The sequence below is a fragment of the Oncorhynchus mykiss genome, chromosome 3 (genome assembly GCF_057628025.1).
Source record: "Oncorhynchus mykiss isolate SJ-2025 chromosome 3, ASM5762802v1, whole genome shotgun sequence".
Classification (NCBI taxonomy): Eukaryota; Metazoa; Chordata; class Actinopteri; order Salmoniformes; family Salmonidae; genus Oncorhynchus; species Oncorhynchus mykiss.
The window spans coordinates 27,709,777-27,724,829 of NC_143024.1; the positions used below are offsets into that span (position 1 = coordinate 27,709,777).

At 46.0% G+C, this 15,053-nt stretch overlaps 1 protein-coding gene across 2 annotated transcripts in view; it reads right to left on the reverse strand.

Annotated features, from left to right (window-relative positions):
• Positions 1-15,053, reverse strand: part of LOC110512031 (glutamate receptor ionotropic, kainate 2) — a 229,455-nt gene that overhangs the window by 128,659 nt on the left and 85,743 nt on the right. For both annotated transcript variants that reach the window (XM_036970551.2, XM_036970556.2), the window contains exons 5-7: positions 9,761-9,942; positions 5,314-5,367; positions 3,688-3,861 (exon numbers count right to left, since the gene is read on the reverse strand). In XM_036970551.2, coding sequence (XP_036826446.1) covers positions 3,688-3,861; positions 5,314-5,367; positions 9,761-9,942 — 410 coding nt within the window. The remainder of the gene's footprint in view (positions 1-3,687; positions 3,862-5,313; positions 5,368-9,760; positions 9,943-15,053) is intronic.

The following is a 15,053-nucleotide window of genomic DNA, read 5'->3' on the forward strand; positions in this document are numbered from 1 at the left end:
GTTCAGGTGTGTTCAGGGCTTGTCCAGCAGCCTGTTAGCTGGCTAAGGTCAGCTCCCCCTCTCCGGCAGGCAGCAGCCATGTTCTCCGCCCCTTGCTGCCACTCAGGGAGATCACCCAGGAGACGCCATGGTGACGGCATGATGGACAGGTCGATCAGGAGAAGGCGCTGAGCCGAGGGGACAGCTAAGAGAGCACAGAATAATTCATCTCTCAATCTCTCCTCACTATTCTCTCTCTCTCTCTCTCTCCCTCTCCCCCTCCCTCCCTCCCTCTCCCCCTCCCTCCCTCGCTTTCTCCCTCTCCTCCGTTTTCTCAATCTTTCTCCTACTCCATTCAACCGGTCTCTTTCTCTCTGTCTCGATATTCTATCTATGTCTGTTTCATTCTTCACATCTGGAAGAGTTTCTGCCAGTCTTTCAGTCTGCTATATGATGTATGTGGCTGTTTGAGTGATGGTTGAGTAATGTGATTCCACATGTGTTTGACTGCTGTTATTGAGAAGTATTTCCCATAGCCGGACATGTAATGATAGCCTAGCTGCAAATCACAAAATGGCAACCCACCCAGTAGCACAGATGTGTCCATTTGAATTTGCCCTGGATCTATGTCTATCGTTCTTCATGGGAAAGTATTGGTATGATTACAGATGGTGTGGTTGCTAGGTTTCCATTACATGAACACCATTTTATCCTCAAATTCCTGACATAAACAAAACAGCGGACAACAACATTCAAATCGTGGGGTTAGGTATCTGCCCTGACCCAAAGAGAGAGCTGGTTAAAAAGCAATGCCTCCCCTCTCCAACTCAAGACAGGGAGATACATTTTAGGATGTATGGTCATGCCTGGGAGTTTTTGGAATCTCCTTGAGATTAGCCTAGTCTCAGAGTGACACAGACAGAAGCTAAAGCAATTAGCAAGCAGGAGGAATTATGCTAATGAGCCTGTAGGGCTTGTTAGGTCATTTTCATTATGCGTGTTAAGCCGTGACAGGGCAGGACTTCCTTCTCCAAAGGAAGATTAATTGTAGCATAAAGAAATGAGGTGCAGAATTAAGCTTTACCATTCAGCATTGCAGCACACAAACAAATCTAGAAAAAAAGAGATGGAAAAAAAACCATCCTGGGGTTTAATCATTATCCTCTTTGGCACTGGGGTTTGTTTCTGAGGTTTTACAGGCGACAGGAATCTTTCGTGAGTCACAGCCAAATAAGGCAGGCACCGAGATCAATTTAAGCCGAAATAACAAGGCTGTAGCCAAGCTAGGTGGGAGAGGGTCACCTCTCTCTAATCTCTCAGAGTGCTCTGTTCTGCAGATCAAACAGTAGGAGAGGAACAGGGATTAAATCACACAGAAAAGTCACATCTAAAGTGTTTAAAGTTGTTTTAACAAACCTGGTGCCTGGACCAGGATTTGTCTACCTCTTCACACCTTTTTGCTGGATATGATTGTGCCTGTTCTCCATCTACTCTCCATTCTTTCCAACATCATTAGTAGAAAAAAAAAAGATCCGTCCACACACAAACGCACACACACACACACACACACACACACACACACACACACACACACACACACACACACACACACACACACAAAGAAACACACAACATTTCCATAGTGTTTCAAACAATACTCTTTGAAAGCGGTGGGCCCAAAACAAAGAGCTGTATAAAAATAGCTGAGTCTTTGTATTGCTCTGGGTGTAATCTGTCACGACCGCCAGTCCATAAATTACATCAGCGGTTCAGTACTTAAGGACACAAGACTGTAAATACAGCTCACAAATGAAGCCGTTAATCAAACGTTTACGGAACCTTTCGCCATGTCAATATGCATTAGCAGCTGACTGATTGCCATTTGTCTAATGAATCAATCCCCGCCTTCCAACTATGCCATTACTTCCCTGATGAGCGGGGTCACAGCACTGTACCTCCCCTGGAATAAATCTTCTGATGCCTCTGATCCAAAAACAACAGTCTTATGAAGTAATACTCATCCAGCCTTATAGACTACATAAGGAACAGATGGGAACACAAACAGCTGATAGAGGGCTTTGCAGTTGTCCTTGCCACCACATATAGTGGAGTGAAGACCTATTGATCTGAGAGAGCTAATTTATGTACATGCGTGTGGAGGGCGAAGCACCAAGTCAGTTGATTCCTTAGGTTTCAATTGACTATGTGTCAGAGAAATACATCAACTGCCCCCAGTCTATTGGAGGCCTCCAGAGAGAAGCACCACCAACTGACCCACTAATCCAACAGAAGACTGTTACAAAGAGGCAAACCGGTCTAAGATACAGTACAACCCTGGAACTAACTCCTCAGCAAGGTTCCTTAAACCTTAAAGGAAGCTCTCTGTCCTCCAGTGGCAAGCCACAGCTATCAACCCCCAGCCAGCATCCGCTTCCCTCCAACTGGAATATGACACTTTTAGCACCTTATCAGTTGTTTTGGAATTAATCTGGAACCCTAATTCCAGTCATCTCTCTCCCTATCTCTCTCGCCCTCCCTGTCCTCCCTCTCTCGCCCTCCCTGTCCTCCCTCTCTTGTCCTCCCTGTCCTCCCTCTCTCGCCCTCCCTGTCCTCCCTCTCTCGCCCTTCCTGTCCTCCCTCTCTCGCCCTCCCTGTCCTATCTCTCTCGCCCTCCCTGTCCTCCCACTCTCGCCCTCCCTGTCCTCCCTCTCTCGCCCTCCCTGTCCTATCTCTCTCGCCCTCCCTGTCCTATCTTTCTCGCCCTCCCTGTCCTCCCTCTCTCGCCCTCCCTGTCCTCCCTCTCTCGCCCTCCCTGTCCTCCCTCTCTCGCCCTCCATGTCCTCCCTCTCTCGCCCTCCCTGTCCTATCTCTCTCACCCTCCCTGTCCTATCTCTCTCGCCCTCCCTGTCCTCCCTCTCTCGCCCTCCCTGTGCTATCTCTCTCGCCCTCCCTGTCCTCCCTCTCTCGCCCTCCCTGTCCTCCCTCTCTCGCCCTCCCTGTCCTCCCTCTCTCACCCTCCCTGTCCTCCCTCTCTCTCCCTCCCTGTCCTCCCTCTCTCACCCTCCCTGTCCTCCCTCTCTCACCCTCCCTGTCCTCCCTCTCTCCTTGTCTCTGGTGAGTTCATATTTTGGCAGTGCTCCCAGGTAAGAGAGAGTAGCGGTGTAGCAGGACTGCTGCAGAAAAGTCATTACTGGCTGTGTGCTGTTATCAGAGAGGGGTTGGATCCATGCAACAGTTATCACGTTATCACACAGGGCTCAGAGCCCAGGGACCCAGGAGGTTGTGTGTTTCAGTCCTCTGGGACAGGCCGGATGCTCACAGGAAGGCGATGCTCACAGCATGGCTGTTTCACTCACAGCTAATGCATTAGCAACACACACACAGAGAAAGCATAGTCTACGTCCAACCAACATTCCTGCCTTACTCCATCAAATGTCTAATGTGATATTTAAAATATCTAGGAAACAATCTAATGGTGGAATGGATTTCTCTGCCACACAGCAGTAACACGTCCAGCATAAGTCTCTATTCCATAATGATAATATTAATAACTTTTCAGAAGATTAGAGCAACAAAGGACTATAGACTAATAGCCCAATCATAGTAGCTTCTGTGTCCAAAATGGACGAAAGGCTATAGGGAATAGGGGTTAGTAAATAGGGGGCTATTTCCGATTGGCCCCATACAGTAGCTGTAGTGATGACTCACCGTCATGAAGCCGTCCAGTAGGCCAGAGTCAGGTTTGGGCGGGGCCTGCAGGCGTTCCATGGACCACTTCTCTATGATGGAGGCCACTTGGCTGTTCTCCGTATTCAGGATCCTAAAGCCAGTCATGTTCACCCCACTGTAACGGTAGGCCTCCACGTCCAGCGCAAACAGGTCCTGACAGGCAAGAGTTAAGAGTCAGGAAAGTAGGAAAATAATATACATATATATATAATATGCTAAAGAGGGGTTATAACTGTGTTATAAACAAAGCAAAACAAAGCCATTTTCTCCCCTAAGAGCAAAAAGGATTAAGTATAGACTAACAATTAAATAGGAATGCTGATTGTGAATATGCAAGGACATGGTAGCAATGTGAGTTAATGTGTGGTGTCTGAGGGCTGTCCTCTGCTGGAGCTAACACTGGAGTATAAAGTCCAATCTGGCAGAAAATGGCTGCCATATGTGTTCATCGATGTGGATGGGTTGTTCACTCTGGTGGGAGAATTAAGCTCTCAGCACTGCGTCCCCTCTCTGCCAAACTCAACATTGGAACATGTTCGAACGTCCTCCTGTCTGTTCCGTCTCCTCGGTCCCTCCCAAACTCCTCATCTTCACTCATGTTCATTTTTCTCATTTCATACATCCTGCAAATGGCTTCGCCAGACTTAATTGTGTTCATTGTGATACACTGAATGGCTTCTATAAAGAGAATGTGGACATTTAGATCTTTCATTTTAAAAAGTAATGGAAGGATGTATTTTTTTCTTGATGAAAAGCTCTGGCAGCGAAGAAAACGGAAGGTTTTAGTTCAAAGGATTTGAAAATTCTGGCTGGGGGAGGGGGCAGGAGTGTTTTGAACTTAACTCTAACTACTGTTAGATGAATGAGATATGGCTTTAATAGGAGTAGGACTTGAATAATGTTTCTGACCTGACAACTCCACAGGGAGTGAGTATAAGAGAGAGAGAGAGAGAGAGAGGGAGTCAGAGATAATGTAGAGTGTGTGTGTGTGTGTGTGTGTGTGTGTGTGTGTGTGTGTGTGTGTGTGTGTGTGTGTGTGTGTGTGTGTGTGTGTGTGTGTGTGTGATAATCTCTGCAGAAAGGGAGAAATAGAGCAGCCCTCTGAAGTAGGCCAAGGGCCATGTCAGTTACACAACCATGGGGTGTCAGAACTGAACAGCTATCTGACCCCCCCCCCCCCCCCCCCTCTATCTCTCTCTCTGTCTCTATCTCTCTCTCTGTCTCTATCTCTCTCTCTTTCAAGAGAGGAATAAAAGTTGACACTCCTCTCTGCCGCATTTCCCTGTTCTCCTCCAGGGAAGAATATGGAAGCTGTCATTCACTTTCACATTCAATGATCTTGTTGCCCTCAATCATCACAGCGCATGAGCTAGGTCATTCTGATGTCACTTTCTTTCTCACACCTAAGACATAAAATAAATTGTTGCTTTACTTTTGATTGGCTGTTAGTCAGTTTGAGGGAAAACATGAAGATTGAAGACTGCCTCTGTTTTGCTCACACCTTCACTGTGTCAGAAGTTTCCAGATGGATACAAAAGTTAGACAAGCAAAATTATGGGGAAGCATCTCGGCAGGCAGTGAAACATATGGCTGTACTTTACTTACCAGTGTGGTGAAGATGTAGTGATAGTACTCTGTCATCATCCCCATAGCAAGAGCCTGGAGAGAGAGAGAGAGAGAGAGAGAGAGAGAGAGAGAGAGAGAGAGAGAGACCGAGAGAGAGAGAGACCGAGAGAGAGAGAGAGAGAGAGAGAGTGAGAGAGAGAGAGAGGGAGTGTGTGAGAGAGTGTGAGAGAGAGAGAGCGAGAGAGAGAGAGAGAGAGAGACCGAGAGACCGAGAGAGAGAGACCGAGAGAGAGAGAGAGAGAGACCGAGAGAGAGAGAGACCGAGAGAGAGAGAGAGAGAGAGAGAGAGAGAGAGAGAGGGAGTGTGTGTTGGGTGAGAGAGAGAGAGAGAGAGAGAGAGAGAGAGAGAGAGAGAGAGAGAGAGAGACCGAGAGAGAGACCGAGAGAGAGAGACCGAGAGAGAGAGAGAGACAGAGAGAGAGAGAGAGAGAGAGAGAGAGAGAGAGAGAGAGAGAGAGAGAGAGAGAGAGAGGGAGTGTGTGTTGGGTGAGAGAGAGAGAGAGCGGGAGAGAGAATGCGTGAATGCTGAATGTATGAATGTATGAATCTACAGTATACATTGTGCATGTGTGTGTGTGTGTGTGGTGTGTGTGTATGTGCACATGTGCCTGCGTGTGTATGTTACAGAGTTATGTGTGTTTCTGCGTATAAAATATATAAACCTCACATCCACTCTCCTCTAAGCCTGGTGTAACCATCTCTTCCTCCATCCATCCCTCCATCCCTGCATATCTCCCTCCCCTCTATTCATCAATCCATCTATCCATTTGCCTTTCAACAGTGAGGGCTCACATTACTTACTAATGATGGCAATTAAGCAGACCTAAAGGCCAGGATACACTCTCATCAGGGATAGAAAGGTTATGCTGTGAGTGAGGAGGATGACTCTACTTTATTCTCTGGCTACGTGGATATAAAGTCGTGGCCAAAAGTTTTGAGAATGACACAAATATACATTTTCACAAAGTCTGCTGCCTCAGCTTGTATGATGGCAATTTGCATATACTCCAGAATGTTACAAAGAGTGATCAGATGAATTGCAATTAATTGCAAAGTCCCTCTTTGCCATGCAAATGAACTGAATCTCCAAAAAACATTTCCACTGCATTTCAGCCCTGCCACAAAAGGACCAGCTGACATCATGTCAGTGATACTCTCGTTAACACGGCTGTGAGTGTTGATGAGAACAAGGATGGAGATCACTCTGTCATGCTGATTGAGTTTGAATAACAGACTGGAAGCTTCAAAAGGAGGGTGGTGCATGGAATCATTGTTCTTCCTCTGTAACCATGGTTACCTGCAAGGAAACCCGTGCCGTCATCCTTGTCTTGCACAAAAAGGGCTTCACAGGCAAGGACATTGCTGCCAGTAAGTTGCATCTAAGAACTTCAAGGAGAGAGGTTCAATTGTTGTGAAGAAGGCTTCAGGGCACCCAAGAAAGTCCAGCAAACGCCAGGACCATCTCCTAAAGTTGATTCAGCTGCGGGAGATGTACAGTACAGCACACCAGTACAGAGCTTGCTCAGGAATGGCAGCAGGAAGGTGTGAGTGCATCTGCACGCACAGTGAGGCAAAGACTTTTGGAGGATGGCCTGGTGTCAAGAAGGGCAGGAAAGAAGCCACTTCTCTCCAGGAAAAACATCAGGGACAGACTGATATTCTGCAAAAGGTACAAGGTGAGCGCTACCATCAGTCCTGTGTCATGCCAACAGTAAAGCATCCTGAGACCATTCATGTGTGGGGTTGCTTCTCAGCCAAGGGAGTGGGCTCACTCACAATTTTGCCTAAGAACACAGCCATGAATAAAGAATGGTACCAACACATCCTCCGAGAGCAACTTCTCCCAACCATCATGAACAGTTTGGTGACGAACAATGAATTTTCCAGCATGATGGGGCACCTTGCCATGAGAAAAAGTGATAACTAGGTGGCTCGAGGAACAAAACATTGATATTTTGGGTCCATGGCCAGGAAACTCCCCAGACCTTAATCCCATTGAGAACTTGTGGTCAATCCTCAAGAAGCGGGTGGACAAACAAAAACCCACAAATTCTGACAAACTTCTCTTGCAAGAATGGGCTGCCATCAGTCAGGATGTGGCCCAGAAGTTAATTGACAGCATGCAAGGGCAGATTGTAGAGGTCTTGAAAAAGAAGGGTCAACACTGCAAATATTGAATCTTTGCCTCAACTTCATGTAATTGTCAATAAAAGCCTTAGACAATTATGAAATGCTTGTAATTATACAGTATTCCATAGTAACATCTGACAAACATATCTAAAGACACTGAAGCAGTAAACTTTGTGGAAATTAATATTTGCGTCATTCACAAAACTTTTGGCCATGACTGTACTGTACGCTGATCTCTATGAGAAGTAAGAAAAGAGGAAATAGTTGGAGCTCTATCTCTCTATCCCCCCCCTCTCTCTCTCTCTCTCTCTCTCTCTCTCTCTCTCGATCTGTCTCTCTCTATCTGTCTCTGTCTCTCTCTCTCTCTCTATCTGTCTCTCTCTCTCCCTCTCTCCCTCTCTCTCTCTCTCACACACACACACTAACTCTCTCTCTCTCGCTCTCTCGCTCTCTCTCTCTCACTCCCGGTCTCTCTCTCTCTCTTTCGATCTGTCTCTCTCTCTCTGTCTCTCTCTCTCCCTCTCTGTCTCTCTCTCTCTCTCTCTCTGTGTCTCTCTTTCCCTCAATCTCTCAATCTCTCAATCTGTCTCTCTCTCTCTCTCTTTCTCTCTCTTTCTCACTCTCCCTCTCTATCTGTCTCTCTCTCTCTCTCCCTCTCTGTCTCTCTCTCTCTCACACACACACACTCTCTCTCTCTCTCTCTCTCTCTCTCCCGGTCTCTCTTTCTCTCTCTCCATCACTCTCTCTCTCCCTCTCTCTCCCCCTCCCCCTCTCTCTCCCCCTCTCTCTCTCTCTCTCTCTCTCTCTCTCGCTCTCTCTCTCTTTCTCTCTCTCTCTCTCTCTCTCTCGCTCTCTCTTTGTCTCGCTCTCTGTCTCTCTCTCTCTGTCTCTCTTTCTCCCTCACTCTGTCTGAATTTAGATGATATCACTGCAGACAGACAGATGACTGTGGTCATTACCTTGGTCTGATCAGTGGCGGCCATGTTTTGCTAAAATAATTACAGACTCCTCATCTCTATGTCGCTATATCACCTGTTGTAGGGATATTGTGTCTTATAGGTGAACATCTCACAAGGCCATTTGAAGAAGAAGCCCCTGTTATGGCAGCTTTATATTGTGAGTCTACTCTGTGTGTGTCTGTTAGGGCCTTTGGCTGAGTGCCCACCCTATTTAAGCGCTATAAATGTGGCTTGGTCTCCTAGGCAGCTGCGACTGGTGAGTTGTGCTGCAGTTCTCTGACAGCTTCGCTAAACCATTAGGAATCACAGATGATGATTGTGCAGGGAAATGGAGAGTGATTAAATGGGAAAGGGTCAGGCCAGTAATTGCTGCCGGTGTCAGGTGGGTACGGTAAGTATCCAGGTGGGTTGAACATACTCTAATCTACTCACCAATAATGCAGCTAGCATTACCCCTGGCCATGAGGTTTCATAGCCAATAAGGGTGCAGAATGTAAATGATTGTATTTCCTTTTCCAATCAGATGACAACATTCAAATGTGCCTCTTCATTGGGTGGATCTGATGGAATTCTGTGTTTCTTAGCCAATCAGATATCTTCAATCCTATTATACACTGCACTCTATCCGTGGACACCACAGAGGGATTGGGGAAATCTGCAGTAATTACAAATGTGTCGTTTAGGAATCAGGAATCATGAAGAATTTGATGCTGGATATTTAGCATGCAGACAGTCCCACAATGGCACTATGAACGACAGTTAAACCACCACCAGTTGTTTCTTTACGGTAGAAGATTGATCTGCGTCTCTAAAGAATACCATGACTGTTGTCTCAGAGTGAAATGAGGAGAGGAATCCTTCCCTCACTGAGTCAGGCGGGTGTCTTGTAATGAGGATATCAGGGAAGAGTCCTTCATTACCCCCCATTACCAGGGAGTAGCTCACATGCCACTAGCTACTGATAGGTGTCCTTGACCTTCATAACCAATCACCAGCTACCACACTGATTAAAAAAGCCAAGCGGGAGAGAGTGAGGGAGAAAGAGTGCGTGCCAGGGTGAGTCATGTTATCTTTAATATTTGAAACATCCTGGAAGCAGGAGGAGGAATATTAATGTTTTTAATTGAGTCAGTATAAAACATCCTCTCTTTCTGTTTCAGGTGGAGCTGATATCCTGCATGATTAAAATGACCTTAGAGAACATTCCTTCTTTCAAGGAAATGTACAAAAAACATATTTTGCACCCAGTTTGACAAAACGTGTCTGAATTGACTGGGGATTGTGACTTCTCACTCTCACTCACACAAACACACATCACTTCCCCTCCTCACACGCACCTGTTTTAGGATGCCGGCAGCCATTTCGTGTCCACAGTCGAAGATGACGTGGAACTCCTTCCCTCTCTTCATCTCCTTGAGGAGAGGCTTGGAGTCCTTGGTGTCCGCTGGCAACTGGCGGATCTTCAAGCGGATGTTGTAGCGAGATGGAGCCTTTATGAGCTCCTGTAACCGAATAAGACCTTCAGAGGAAACACAGAGGCAAAAAAAGAAAGTGTGTGAGAGGGAATGTATCAATGTACAATACGTATACCATTTTGAATAGGGAAAGGGGGATACCTAGTTAGTTGTCCAACTGAATGCCTTCAACTGAAATGTGTCTTCTGCATTTAACCCAACCCCTCTGAATCAGAGAGGTGCAGGGGGCTGCCTTAACCGACATCCACGGCACCCAGGGAACAACAGGTTAGCTGCCTTGCTTAGGGGCAGAACAACAGATTTTTACCTTGTCAGCTCAGGGATTCAATCCAGCAGCCTTGTGGTTACTGGCCAAATGCTCTAACCACTAGGCCACCCGCCGTCCTGAAAATGTCATGTTAATTCCATTTCTGTTGCAAAAAGTGCAGGCGCCTTATTTTCCAAAGATAAACTACAAATATGTATCTCTGGTAATTGAAGTTTTACTCTGTATTCATTTGACTCCCTTGGTTTTAATTAGTGGTAGATAAGGAAGCTCCATGAATAGATGTCTAATGTCATTCCAGTTTTAATGAAATCCATCCATCTGTCAACTTGTCTTGCATCTCTTCCCTCCTCCCTCCTCCCCCTCCTCCTCGTCCCTCCTCCCCCTCCTCCTCCATCTCTTTCTTTCTCTCCCTTCTTTGCACTATTGCACATTTCATTCCACTTCCTCATTTCTTAATATTTGTCTGTATCCCTCCTGTTCTACCTCCACCATCTATGTTTCTCTCAAAGCTCTGTTTTGTCTGGCGCCACACGGTATCTTACCAGAGCCAGTACCACAGATCTTGATGCTAGAAGAAAACGGATCCCAACAGTATGAATTCCCCTTTGAAATGGAAACCAAAAAGACATCTATCAATACTCCACCTGACTTTTATCATACTGATACATTGAATTCACTCTCATTATCGATTCATCTACAATGCTTCCCCTATATTCATCTACAATGCTTCCCCTATATTCATCTACAATGCTTCCCCTATATTCATCTACAATGCTTCCCATATATTAATCTACAATGTTTCCCCTATATTCATCTACAATGCTTCCCCTATATTCATCTACAATGCTTCCCCTATATTAATCTACAATGCTTCCCCTATATTCATCTACAATGCTTCCCCTATATTCATCTACAATGCTTCCCATATATTAATCTACAATGTTTCCCCTATATTCATCTACAATGCTTCCCCTATATTCATCTACAATGCTTCCCCTATATTAATCTACAATGTTTCCCCTATATTCATCTACAATGCTTCCCCTATATTCATCTACAATGCTTCCCCTATATTCATTTAGCACCGCTGCTACATGTTTTCCACCGCGGCAAAAACCAGGATTTACAATATATATATATTTTTGTCGATACATGCTTTTAAATGGATACTCGCTGGCTCAGTGGCTGAAAGTCTGTGGGAACAGCTAGCATATCTTTGCGCTAACATCTACATTCCTACATAGTGATATCGGACAGAGAGCCACTATGGCTGAATAATTCTTACAAGTGTTTCCAGTCATCTGTAAGTGCAATCAATAATCTTTTCCCTGGTTCAGTACTGTATAGACCTGCCGCAGTCACAGTCACAACTATGTAGCTGTTCTTTTCTGCAGCCTGCAGCCATACAGGCAGTCCCCAGCTGGTTGGCCCATGGCATTATTTGTTTACTTCCTGTTTCTACTTGAGCGCACAGCACCATGGGACACCAGCGCAGCTCAGCTCACAGCTTGTTGTTGAGTGTTGAGCAGCAGCCAGTTCCCAAGCCTTCATTAAATCACTACAACACTCTGTCGCACACTGATGATGATGCCCCACGGTGGCGCCCTCTCGCATGCTGATGATGTGTCATTGCCCGTGACAAAGTGGACACAGTAGACACAATGGAGGGCTGAGGACCTCGCCCACTGTGGGTCACTATTAACTAACACCGCAGAATATATATACGATGAGCCAGAGAGAGGATGCAGTGTAGCTACTGTATGGCTACAGGCTATGGCTATGACTGAAATAGGCTACCTATTCCTAGTGCACCTACAGCGCATGCCCTGGTCAAAAGTAGTGCACTACAAAAGGAATATGGTGCTATTTCAGACGCAGCCTAAGAAGAAGACCAGCTGGCCTTCTCAATTTGAACAAACACCCTTAGTTAGACTTCATTGCACATCAGCTTGTTTCAAAATGTTCATTACCTGACCATCACAGTTAGTTTAAATAGCTGCTTTGTTGGCGGCCACAAAGGCCCATGGTGATCTCCAAGCAGATGGAGGCGCTTGTGAAAAGCGGTTGTTCTTAAATCAATTACAGAGTTATGATCCCGATCTACAATTCTGTCGAAATTTGGAATTCAGACAAAAGTGAACGTGAGGTATGTGAGTGTGTGTGTGTGCATGTGTGTGTGTGTGTATGTGTGCGATGTTTGAATGTGGTCCGATCTGGCTGGGGTGTTTAGTTTTGCGAGAGCTTTCCACTGCAGGAGCAGCGCTCAGTGTTTTACAGTTAGTTAGTTAACATGGGTAAAACCACCCTGACACCCCCGACTGCTGCATTCGCACATCATAAACAACATGTCAGAGTACCTCTTTCTCTCGTCCTCTCCCTCTCTTTCTCACACACTTTCCACCTCTCTCTCCCCCGCTCACTCTCCATCTCTCTCTCCCTCTTTCTCTCTCAATCTCTCTTCCTCTCCCCCCTCATGATCTCTCTCTCTCTCCCCTCTCCCTTCCCCCCTCTCTCTCCCTCCTCTCCCCCTGTATATCTCCTCTGCCTCTCTCTTCCACCCTCTGTCTCTCCACCCTCTCCCCCTGTCTATCTCCTCTGTCTCTCCACTCTCTCCCCCTGTCTATCTCCTCTGTCTCTCCACCCTCTCCCCCTATCTATCTCCTCTGTCTCTCTCTCCTCTCCCCCTGTCTATCTCCTCTGTCTCTCCCTCCTTTCTATCTCCTCTGTCTCTCCACCCTCTCCCCCTGTCTATCTCCTCTGTCTCTCCACCCTCTCCCCCTATCTATCTCCTCTGTCTCTCTCTCCTCTCCCCCTGTCTATCTCCTCTGTCTCTCCACTCTCTCCCCCTGTCTATCTCCTCTGTCTCTCCACCCTCTCCCCCTATCTATCTCCTCTGTCTCTCTCTCCTCTCCCCCTGTCTATCTCCTCTGTCTCTCCCTCCTTTCTATCTCCTCTGTCTCTCCACCCTCTCCCCCTGTCTATCTCCTCTGTCTCTCCACCCTCTCCCCCTATCTATCTCCTCTGTCTCTCTCTCCTCTCCCCCTGTCTATCTCCTCTGCCTCTCCCTCCTTTCTATCTCCTCTGTCTCTCCACCCTCTCCCCCTGTCTATCTCCTCTGACCCTCCACCCTCTCCCCCTGTCTATCTCCTCTGCTGTCTCCCGTGCTATTCTACCTGGCAGATTCACCCCTCTTCACCACCCCAACACTGCCTGAGACCACAGCAATCCGGAGAGAAAAATATGGAGAGAGGGAGAGGGATGTGGTGATCTGTATTGACTGTGTCTAATGCCTTGTGACTGCCTTCCCCAGGATCCATATTTTACTCTGCATGAATATTTCATACACTCAAAGCATTTTTTAGGGTCCGTCTGGGAGTCTCCTAAGCGTTAAACAGAACAGCCCTGTGATAAATATCCTGTGAAGCGAGGTGAAGACGCACCAGCAGCAACCCTCTCCTCAAGTATACCATTCCAAACGTCCTCGAAGAACCGCTCATAGGGTGAGTTTCCATTGCAGATCATCCATCAGAGGTAGAGATGTAGCAGGATGGATCTCAATAGTCTTGTTTCCTGACCTTGTCTCCATTCCTTTGTCTGCACCAATGTTGAACTACATATACTGTAACGTGTATGTCAATAGTCTAATGGTCTCGTTTCCTGTCCTTGTCTCCTTCCCTTTGCGCTAATGTTGAAATACCTTTCTCAATTGTCTAAAATTCCATCCTCTCCTTGCCTGTTTTCAGAAGCCACTTTAGCCTATTGTGTGATTCTCCTGGAGGTCTATCTATGGCACAGTGAGTGTTGCATGATGGGAAGCGGGAGGCCGGGAGGACGGAGTGAGTGGAGTAATGGCTGTGTGAGTCACGTGTCTCCCCAACAATCTGCGGGTCAAGGTTAATGTAACCCTCTCTGCATCGCCAGCCTTATTTATGTTCCATTAAACGTGTTGAACAAATTGAAAAAAGATTAAACCGTGTTTCCGGTCAAAGGTTTAAATAGTCGTTCAGGAATGTGGAAGGATGGAAGGAAAGAATTCCCCTTTGTGGGAAATACACACATCCATGTGTCTCCTCTCTGCTCATAAAGTGTGGACCACTTTATTCTATGTATTGAGTTTATAACTGTCATTACAACTATCATTACAACTGTCATTACAACTGTCATTATAACCGTCATTGTAACTGTCATTACAACTGTCATTACAACTGTCATTGTAACTGTCATTGTAACTGTTATTACAACTGTCATTACAACTGTCATTACGGCTGGCATTATGACTGTCATTACAACTGTCATTACAACTGTCATTATAACTGTCATTGTAACTGTCATTGTAACTGTCATTACAACTGTCATTATGACTGTCATTACGACTGTCATTACAACTGTCATTAGAACTGTCATTATAACTGTCATTACAACTGTCATTACAACTGTCATTACAAATGTCATTATAACTGTCATTGTAACTGTCATTACGACTGTCATTATGACTGTCATTATGGCTGTCATTACAACTGTCATTAGAACTGTCATTACAACTGTCATTACAACCAAGGCCTTAAGGAGTTTTCCCTCAGGGAACACCAATCAGTAGACAGACGCAACAGACACTACACCAGAAATGTGCTGCTAACTGATGCTGTCTTCTGTAGCTGCTATGTGTTTGAAGATGGGCGGCCATGTTGTAAGAACACAATGTGGACTCATTAAAGTTAGTTCCCTGGAACATCTGGTCGTCTGTTGCTATGCATGGTGTAGTCGGCACAAGAACATCTTGTCGGAGTTCCAAACAGCTGGTGGACTTTAATTAACATTGCATGTCACCAACAACACTGATGTGACAGGTTCAATAAAACAATCTTAAAAGTTAACAAAAACAAATAC